Source organism: Hyalella azteca, unplaced genomic scaffold, assembly GCF_000764305.2.
Source record: "Hyalella azteca isolate HAZT.00-mixed unplaced genomic scaffold, Hazt_2.0.2 contig10360, whole genome shotgun sequence".
NCBI lineage: Eukaryota > Metazoa > Arthropoda > Malacostraca > Amphipoda > Hyalellidae > Hyalella > Hyalella azteca.
Window position 1 is genome coordinate 26568 of NW_025940402.1, and position 11109 is coordinate 37676.

The 11109-nt window shown below is 38.5% G+C and overlaps 1 protein-coding gene across 1 annotated transcript; it reads left to right on the forward strand.

Annotated features, from left to right (window-relative positions):
• The first annotated feature begins 333 nt into the window (after positions 1-333).
• Positions 334-9053, forward strand: LOC108678086 (dual specificity protein phosphatase 2). Its single transcript, XM_018166429.2, has 2 exons — positions 334-851; positions 7250-9053. The coding sequence occupies exons 1-2, from the start codon at positions 761-763 to the stop codon at positions 8194-8196; spliced, it is 1038 nt and encodes a 345-aa protein (XP_018021918.1). The 5' UTR covers positions 334-760; the 3' UTR covers positions 8197-9053.
• Positions 9054-11109: the final 2056 nt, after the last annotated feature.

Genomic DNA, 11109 nt, shown 5'->3' on the forward strand with positions numbered 1-11109 from the left:
CAGCGCAGAAGGCTTGAAAACTTGCGTGTATCACTTTTTAACTTCAATCCTATCTTGGACAAAAAAATACAACATAATTCTTCACGTTCAAATCCTGTGAAAATAACGTAATAACAAGACTCAGGTTTATTCAATTAGGGTGCGCACGCAGGACATTGCCTAATATCTAATACCAATAATTCAAATCCCCAAATATTCAATAGTCACTCGAGGGGAAAATTTGAAAATTTTATTCATTTATTATCGATTCGTTCCAGGCAAAAAATTCTAATCTAATTTTCTTCTTCCACTGTGCAGATATTTTAATTAAAACAATTTTTTTTATCGCTATGGGTCGAAATCAAAAATCTAATTAGTCATGACAAATTCATTTTGTTCAATTCTTACCTCGCTACAAATTTTTTTCTGCACTAAATATATTATTCTACTGGTATAGTTAATTTATCTGCATCAAATTCATTATCGTAACTCCACAATCCAAGAAAGTGTGTGACAGCTCGATTGGTTCTTGCTGACTCCCCGGCGCCAAGAGCATAGTTCTAGGTGACCTCCCTGCGCCAACCCTCAAAGAACAGTTTTTGGTGACCTCCGGCGCGGGGACCTAAATAATAGTTATTGGTGACCCGCGACTCCAATACCTAAAAACAGTTTCTGGTTACCCTTCTTTTTCCCGAAGAAAAGTTTTCCCGAAGAATTTTCCCGAAGAAAAGTTTCTGGTGATACCCCGGGGCCTAGACGTTGGCAGCGCGACGCTCCTCCGATGCGCGCCCTCATGCGGTGGCTCGGCATGGGTTGCAGCGGCTCTCGCTCCAAAAAAGACGCTTACTCCAGAGTGGCCCAGTACCAAAAAGGTCGGTCTGATTTCGGCTTACTCATGTATTTTATATGCTCAAAACGGGGCCCAAAGCCAGTTTCACTGGGACGCACTATACCTACGTAATACAAGATTTAATTATTGTACACTTATCCTGTTTCACTGGGACTAGTACGACGTCCTACATGAACACGATTTTATTACATAATATTACTTCTTATCCTCTTTCGTTTCTTATGACGGTACTAACAGCCTGATTCACAGTGATAAAGTAGCTTCATGAAAATGAAATGTTAAATGAAATGCTCAGTCTATCTCCGCTAGTGACGACACTAAAGGTAACAGGGCTAATCATTGCGGCGACTGTTGGAAAGTTATTTGCAATTTTTACCAACTACGCGGTGTTATAATTCTCAATTACAATGACACTTATTAAACACAAGCTGATCCCTGAGCGGAAGCGAAGCATCGTATACGTATATAGGGAACTCAACTCTTAATTTTCTTTTTATAATAAAGAATTCTATATAAATACCATAACGAAACTTTAAGGCAGAACTTGAAAAAAATGAGTACCGCCATTCAATGTGCAGTCTCAAATCTTATAAATATTTTTTACTCTCTTCGTTTAGTCTTCATGAACAAAATCTTTGTAATAAAAAATGTAACAGTTTGGAGCAGCATCCTACGTTGTGTGATTATATTTTTTGTGTTACATTATATTTCTTCAGTAACTCGATCGTGATTTTATTTTTTTAAGCTTCATCTCCTTTAACTGTGTATCCCGAGTTGATATATGAATTTGCATTCGCTTTCATCAATTTAAAAATGATATCAAACTCCTCTCTACCTATTTTACGTATATTTAATTAAATGGGGTACCCTAACTTCTGTTAAATTTTGATTAATTGTTCTGGATTAATTGTCTACTTTCGTTATTATAATGTTCAGAGGCGAGTCAAAAAACTTTCGTAAAAATTTTTATGCACCACTGGTTTATGGTCACAGCGTTGAAGTTTTTAACTTCAATGTTCTAGTGTTATAAATTCTTTATCTCTATAACAATATCGAATAATTCCTATGTGTGACGTTTGTGCAGCAGTACGTCTGTGTAGGTCCAACAAGACGTCATTTATGGGGAGTGTGTTCATTGATATTCTCGGAACAGATGCTCATAAATATGGGTGTGAATGTGTGAGAAACAAAGTTTGTCATTTTACGTAAACAGTTTTGATAAGTTGTATGTGGATGGTGCAAACTGTTTGAACGTTGGTTGATTCAGCGTCGGCTGGTTTTGGCAGCTGCCAATCGTCATGACGACAGCAACCTTCCGACACAAACATGATTTTTTAGAAATAATGAGAAAATTTAACCATTGATCTACCGACGAAAACTGTAGGTATCAGGCATTTACATACGAATATTGTTTGGCAGGGTTCATGTGTGAAATTAAGGGTATATATGTTGTATCGTTCTAGCATATTTTGCTTACTGCTCCAGCATGTAAGTCGTTAACGCCTACATCTCATATTTGACAAGCTCGCTTTGATGCCTTGTATTAACACGTTTAGTGGGGCACGGCCCATCGGTGGGTTGCAGCGTCTTTTTTCCGAACTAATTAATCGATTTACCTATTTTTCAATAGCATCTGTCGACAGAAATTTCTAATTGCAGGACTATCTCATTAAAATTCAAAGATTGCGGAAAAAAATATTTTTACACCGGAACCTACTAAATTACTAGTATATTTTGAATTAAATGCCTTTTTATCCGCGAATTGGCCGTTTTTAGGCCCTCAATGTGTTAAGATAGCAAGTATAGGATTAAATTTCAATGAAAGCTTACGAAGCTTTGCCGTAGAATTTGTTGGTATCATAAGTTGCATTATGACTTTATTGAAATCCTTTTGGCGACACCGCAGACAACTGAAGAATTTTTGGTTGTAGGTTAGGTAGGCAGGAGGTTGAAGCCTGAAGTCGGTGAAGCCTTAAGCATCTCTCTTGTTTGTTCGATAATATGGCAGATATATGAGGTAATATTTAAATAATATTTGATAATAATAAACAAAATATCATACGAAAATCATCTTCATGCGGACTTATGAAGTCTGACTGATTTTATATACATATATAAGTTAGTTAATAATATGGAGTTATTACTAGACACGAAAATAATTGATCAAAGCAATACTATAATATATTAACGCTCAATTGAACTAAAAAATTATGGCAGGTTTGTATAGAAATCATCTATACAACGCAGCATCTAGGCATCTTGTCAACCTGGATGAGATGTTCCACCTTATGAAACGTTCTGGATTAAATTGTGCGACGTCATTTGTTATTGTTTTGACAATAACGCTTTGTTATCTTCAATGCAAGCGATACTAATGAACTTTGTTATCCCCAATTCAGTTTATTTGTATCGTTAGTGAAGACAATGTGCATTTTGTTTCGACCTTTCGAATAGAGAAGTGCACTGCGTTTGTGCACAGTGCATTGCTGTATCATCTGTACACCTGCGATGATTGGTGCATCATTATTACTCATCTCGACTGAAAACTTTATTACATGTTACGGTGATACTGAGTTAAATTAAGATTTGTTTAGGCTTCATAAGAAAGGCTACAAAGCAGATTTAATAGGGCTGCAGAGGCAGATTTATTAGGGCTGCAGAGGCAGATTTATTAGGGCTGCAGAGGCAGATTTATTAGGGCTGCAGAGGCAGATTTATTAGGTCTGCAGAGACAGAGGAGGGACTCTGGGTGCCGCGGCGCCCAAAATAGCCGCGCGTGCCTGCGGTCGCCATGGCAACGGGAGGCGGCAGACGCTCAGCTGTCGCCTACATTTTAGTAGTTGAATATCTTATTGATTTATCTATTTTACATATCGAATTTAAAAGGCATTTACTCCTCTTTTGGTCTTTTCTTTTTATTTATCTATTTTAAATATATGTTCGATAGATAATTATTTTATCTATCGAATTTGAAATTCATTCGCCCTTCTTTCGATCTCTTCTTTGAGCGCTGGAAAAATCCCAGGTTACAGCAGCACATTGCATATAATTGGGCCGAGGGAAAATCGAACAAACGCGGCAGGCTTGTTTAAAAATAAAATTAAATTTAAGATTTATTTTTACCAAAGTTGGCCAACAAAAACATGACCTTAGAATCCCTGACTCTTATTCAAAATATCTTTCGGCCTCATTCGGAATATTTCAGACTCGCCATCAAAATGCAGTAGTCTTCTGTGAAAATAACTGTTCAATAATTTCACTTTCTGATAAGGCGAGATAAAATGAACGGAGCTCTCTAAAAATTGCTGAAAAATGGGAATGACGAACGTGTTAATGTATATTAATAATCCTAGGATAATCTGATATGCTGAGATCAGAAGGAAATTTTCTCCATTGATGTAAAATGTTTTTTCCTCAATGAAGAAGCTAAAAGCTCAGAAAGATGGCCAACAAACAATTTATGTCGTGGCCGACAAACATTGCTCAGTTTCAACATGTAAAAATCTGAGGGTAGACTAGTTTGTTCAGTAAATTGTAATTCAGTTAAACTATATGTTATGGTTTTGGCTTCCTGCGACAGTTCTGGTGCAATCAACGAGGAAGGCGGTTAAACAAAGCAAAATACAAGCTGTGGCTTGCGTGTTTGAGACCCGCAAACAAGCTGTGAATATTCTGCTATGTTAAAAATCGAGGACAGGTTTAGCGGCCTAATAAAAGCTGACACCGCTATGTTATCAGGCGAGATCGAGTCATAATCTCGGTCGTCTGACATCAGGCGAGATCTAGCAATGACTTCGGTCGTCTGATATCAGGCGAGATCTAGCAATGACTTCGGTCGTCTGACATCAGGCGAGATCTAGCAATGACTTCGGTCGTCTGACATCAGGCGAGATCTAGCAATGACCTCGGTCGTCTGACATCAGGCGAGACCATTCATTTCCACAGCGCTCTCTCATTTCCCATTCCTATTATATCTGCTCATTAATTTCCCGTACCTAATTATCGACTCAATTCGGCTCCATGAAATTAGCTTCCTATGATTTTCTGGTATTGCACTTATGCCTTCATTTATCAAAAATTTATTATATCATATACAGTTCGGATATTTAAATTCATGCTTTTGCATCCTGTTATTTGAATCCCTGTTATCTCTCATCCAATTCATTAGCATCGTGCTTTTCTAACATTCTGTATTACTTATTACAGCTCACGCCTATCGTGTCTTTTCCATTTCTTTAATCGTTCTTTTTCTTATTCTTCTCTTTTTCATTATTTTTTTCTTTTGTGTTTATTTATGCACGTTTATGTAACTTCTTAGGTTGATACTTAATAATTTTTATATTTTTAATGAATACCTCTTATACTTGTACTGGAAAGTTTTTGTGTATGCGTAGAAAACTTTTGTGTATTAAAAACTCCTTGTGTTTTACTGAACATTTCTCTGAACTTCGAAAACCGGATTTTTGTTTGTAGTTGTTTTAATTTTCTTGTACAATCATCTTGTCTTTAGAAAGGTTTTGTTTTACTAGAACTGAAATTATGCAGAGATTTAAATAGGAACAAAGACTAAGAGAGGAAGAAACAGACGCTGAAAACCGGCATTCATCCCCCGGGTATAAAGGAGGGTAGGCAGCCGTGGGCGGGGAAGGCACGGCGGGCTCCCGCAACTTTAACCCGTGACGCAAATACCATTGATCCTGCTAAGTATAACCGGCCCGCACCCGCGCACCGACCTGCTATGTATAGCCGGCCGGCACTCAAACACCAAACGCTATATATAACCGGTCTGCACTCGTTAAACGCCCTCCTAAGTATAACCGGCCTTCACTCGCACGCTGACCTGCTATGTATAGCCGGCCTTCACTCGCACGCTGTCCTGCTATGTATAGCCGGCCTTCACTCGCACGCTGTCCTGCTATGTATAGCCGGCCTTCACTCGCACGCTGTCTTGCTAAGTATAGCCGGCCTTCACTCGCACGCTGTCTTGCTAAGTATAGCCGGCCTTCACTCGCATGCTGTCCTGCTAAGTATAGCTGGCCTTAACTCGCACGCTGTCTTAAGTATAGCCGGCCTTTGCGTTTGCGAACGAACTATGGGAACTTCCGATTGTTTAATGTCCGAGTGCAGGAGTAGAGTGAAGAAACGTTTGTGAAAAATATCCTTTCAGCGTTTAATAAATCCATTACCTTACATAATGTTTAGCAATGTTCATGAGACTCCAACATTATTATTATAATTTTTCTCAAATTTATGTTATGTACGGCGAATAATAAGGCACTTCGGTGCAGTCAGCCATATAACACATGTTGTTGATATTTTATTAGCAACTTCACAGGAAAGAAGTATTGCTTTAATTTTCTCAAAGCGATTTCTGAAAGCTTCATGCCCTCGAGGACTCGATAGCTCTCCAGCCATCATCGTGATTGGTTTAGATTTCTATATCATTCCATTATTCAATTATAAATTAATTCAATCGATTTGTATCATTAAACAACGGGAGCAGAGCCATTCAGTTGGAGTCTAGCACTGAGTTGAATGGGTGGGGGGGCACAGGAGAGGACTTAATAAGAAGGCAGAGGGGAAAGAGGGCAAAGTGGGGGAGAGGTGTGAGTGACGTCACGATGACGTCACGCTAGCTCATGGCCTTCAACAATGAACCACAGCCGCGCCTGCCGTGACCGTCGGCTTCCCTGACGGCCATTTTTGAGAGTCAGCGAGCGAATTTATTGAGTCAAAAGTTATGAAGTGAAGTCGGGAAGTTATTGAGTCATAACTTATTGAATGAAGTCGTAATTTCTTGAGTTAGAACTAAACGTGTGACTCGAAGTTGTGATTTATTGAGTCGGAACTCAACGTGTGACTTGAGGTTGTGATTTATTGAGTCAGAACTCAACACGTGACTTGAAGTTGTGATTTATTGCGTCCGAACTTACCACATGACTTGAAGTCAGGATGTATTGAGTCACAACTTAACGCATGACTCGAAGTCGTGATTCAACGAGCAAGATTAATTTCAAAGTCAGAACTCAACGCGTGATTTAAAGTCGTGATTTATTGAGTCGAAACTCCGGGCGCATGATTATAATTCGAGCGCTTTAATTTTCCGCGTTAATTTTAATACATACAGAAAAGCAGTTGCAGATGCATATTTCTTTTATTTTAGGCACTTTTAACCACATATTAATTCTAGAATACTGGCATAATTAAGATTTCGAACATTAGGATGAGGGTGTCTGTGTGAAATAATGGTGAAGAATTGGATAGGAATCGCTCTTAAAAAATAATTTACTTCCTGGTTTTCGATGAAAGATATAAAAGTATTCAGTTTTACGGAACATTCGGTGTAATGAAGCATTAAATACGATCTTTTTCATTCCTAAAATTTACGATTAAAATTAATATTAATTAAATGCGTTCCAGAATCGTGGGCCCTGGAGCGAGCAGTCAGCTGTCCCCCCGAGATGCTGGACTGGGGCACCCCACCCCCAGGCTGCATCACCCCCATCGCCCTGCACAACCTCATGACCGATGGATTTTACGCCCCATATGCCGCCAACCCAGCATACCTCTTGCTCGTTGACTGCCGTTCAGCAAAGCAATTCACCAGGCGGAGACTAGTCCGTTCCAAATGGTACGGAACTATACAAGAAGACCTGCCGCCTTACTATTCTATTGTCCTTTATGATGAGGTGCCTAGAGCCAAAGCTCCTGATCCACAGGCAACCGGACCATTGCCTGAATTGTATCACAAACTCAAGCAGTTGCGGTTGAACCCCCAGGTTGTAATGGGTGGATGGCAAGCTCTTCAGATCTCGTGTTTTTACCTCATGGAACAAGGGGGGGACCAGCTTCTCGGACCCGCCAAACCTCCTCCTTGGTTTCCGGCACTTATCATCCCTGGATTGCTGTATCTCGGTCACGCGGAAATGGCATGTAACGATCAAGTTTTGCTGGCACTTGGAATAACGCACGTGGTTGCCATAGCCGATCGAGTCCCTCACACTGTTCTCCCTGCCCTAAATTACTTGGTTGTACCAATACCTGAAGAAGATCCTGTAGATATGAACCCAGCGAGTGGGGGTACAGATCTGGTGGCGTCACTTCCAACCCTGCAGGCGTTTGTGAACGAAGCTCGGGAGGTTGGAGGCAGGGTTTTGGCTCACTGCGACCAAGGACTCACTAGAGGGGCTGCTCTGGTTATGGCTTTTCTCATGGCAGAAAGAAGAGCGACTCTCGAAGATGCTTTCTATTACGTGAGAGCTGCCAGAAGCGCCGTCCACCTTCATCCTGGCTTGTTGCGACAGCTTCTCGCTTACGAGAGAACACTTTTTGGCACCTGCATCACATCTGCCGACGACCTCTTCTGATCAACATCAGTTATACGATGAACATATCGTGTATTTCAGCCTTAAATATTGCACGATCTGTTTCGACGCCTTTCCTGTAGAAGTTAGGGAACGTTTATATTCTTGCTTAGATGAGAGATATGATTGATTCTTCCATTAAGGCCTTCCTCCAGCACAAACCTCAGGTTTCTTTGTATTTTCCGTGTTTTGAAATGTAGAGTTGAACTGTATTTAGTTGTAGCAATGTATATAAGATTATCGAAACGATCTCGATCGCTTTACTATTGTTATAATTTAGTTTCATAAAAATAATTTAGAACTTTAGCATATTCAACGAGGTTATAAACATTTATTAGCTGTTGATGTATCGTTTGAAATATTTCATAACTAAGAACTATCTTAAAATTTAGTCAGAAACGTGCGATTATTTTCATCCAAAAGTAAATTTGAATAGTTAGACAAATTTAGTAATGTATTTGTAAATTAATGAGATGAAAGAACTAATGGATCAAAAGTCAAAATTGATCAAATTGATCGATGAGTGTACCGAGCAATGAATATTGGAACAGAACTATCTATCTGTACATAGACTACTCGAAACTCGTTGTGTACAACTCAGCAATATAACTACAACTATTCCAAAAAGTTCGGTAAGAAAACTATTGGTTATCATTCAATCCATAGCTAGTTCAATGTTCGTTAGTAGAGTTTGAATTATTATTTATCAGCCATTACCATAAATGTAATTTATTGTACGATCTGCCTTTATACTATAGAATTCAAATGGTCATTCACTGCAGGTTCTTCTGTGACTAACTGAATGTTGGTAAAAGAAATTGATTCTAATTTTCATTAAAGTTTGATGAAGTCTTGGATGAAATTATTTTTCTCTCATTTCAACAGATGAGAATAAGATATGAGAAAAAATTGGTGTCTCGACACAAAACCTGAAAATTCTTCAAAGTTTAAACGAAGCGGCAATCTGAAATCAGACTTGAAGCGGACAATGGACCTAAAGTTTTTTTGATTGAGTTACCCTTTAATTTTGAGTTTGCGGCGCTAACAAGTCTACTGAGCACACCAAAGATCGAGCTTCTAACCTCCAACTTGAGTAAGTGTAGCAGCATTTATCATTCAGAAAATAAGTAGGACTTAGTCCAAATATTGATCTACGTTTTGCCTAATGTGCGTCATCCTGACACAGTTTGGCCTTGTAAAAGGGCGTAACAGTGCTGCATCCGTTCTCTGATCGTGCAGTGGGTAAGAAAGTGTGTCCCTATTGGAACAATGTGAGTTATGTGACCAATTCATTTTTCTCATTGTACTATCAAATTTAAAGTCTTAAGTTTGAGGACATTGTATTGGTTTATGAATCCAAAAGTTCACATATAATATTGTTGTTCAGTGATTTGAAATTAATAATAAAGTATACTACTCAGCAACGAATGATGTTTGAATGCATGCAATTTATTTGATAAGATGTGACGGTTTGGTGCTCTGTAAAGAGGATTGCCTTATTCCTACAGCACGAGATTTCGAGTTAAGTGCAGCAAAGCAATATAACCAAAATACTGAAGAAGCCTGCTATGATGTCATAAGTTGATTTTTGATGTGGCGGACATCAGACAACGAATGATAGCTGTGTTCTGAAGCCTTGCTGGTCCTTGAATAGTTTATATTTTTTTCAAACAATCATTTTGTAATCTAGTCTGGATCGGAAACTGCCGGTTAATGCACTGGTTCTCCTTCTCCGATATCCGCAATAAACAGTTTCACTCGTGTTAAAGTAATTAACTGTGCTATGTTTGATTTAAAATGACCTAAATCTACTGGAAACATTTAGTGATGGATTTTTTGTAGTTTTGTTAAAAATTGTGACTTTTACTGGACCGATTTTAAACCATTATAAGCCTGTCGGTCATTTTTTCTTCTAAATGACAGCCAGGTGCAGTTAAAATCATTCATAAATTTTGTGCATACAAGTTTTAAATAAGAAATAGGATTGCAGTTATCTGTCCATCGATTTGTGAAGCTTACATTTTAAACTAGGCTCCATTTGTGTAACTATTGGCAAATGAGGTACAAGATTTAGAATCAAGATTTTGTGATCGATCGAATGAGCGATGTATTATGACGATCTAGATCAGAGATTGATCTCTGTGTCCACTTCTAAACGTCGTTTTTGTTATTGTCCCTTTTAGGTGTCATTGGCTCAGCCAATAAGTTTTTCACCCTGAATTAAATACTATTTTTGGACAATTGCAGAATTATGGGTAACGCAGGTGGTTAATTTTAAATATCTTGTATATCCGTATAGTTTTTCGTCCTCTGAGGCCTTCTGTCATCACTTATTTAGCGAACAACATATTTGAGTGGCGTTCTTGTGACACACTCGCGACCTCGATATTTCGACCGTTGCCTGTAAAATCATGCCTGGATCGTTGGAAACTTTCGTGCTCTCAAGCTGCTGTTAATAAAAACTTTGAATGATCTAAGTTTTTAGAGGAACAATAAATAATTTTGATGGAATAATAAATTTTTTTCGAGCAATGGTTGGTAGGATCGATGACGAGCTGTGCAATAGATTTCCTCGATCTTATCGACATTGATATGAAGAATTTGTAACCAGTCGAATGTCTAGTGCATACATGAATAAATGCTACATGACGTAATCGCTGTGCAAAATTTCCTTACCTAAAATTATTGATAACTTGCATTTTTACTCGAAAATTTGTACCTCTGATATTTTCTCACTGAATCCTACCTATCACATCTTGAAATGCAATGAATAATAAAATATTCTTAGAGCATAACATCCGTCAACTTATATCAGTAGTTTGCTTGAATAGTATATAAACCACCAGTTTAAAATCAAAGAAAATATAAGCTAAACTCAACAGGTTTTCATCGGCAACGTTTCGGAGACAAGCGCCA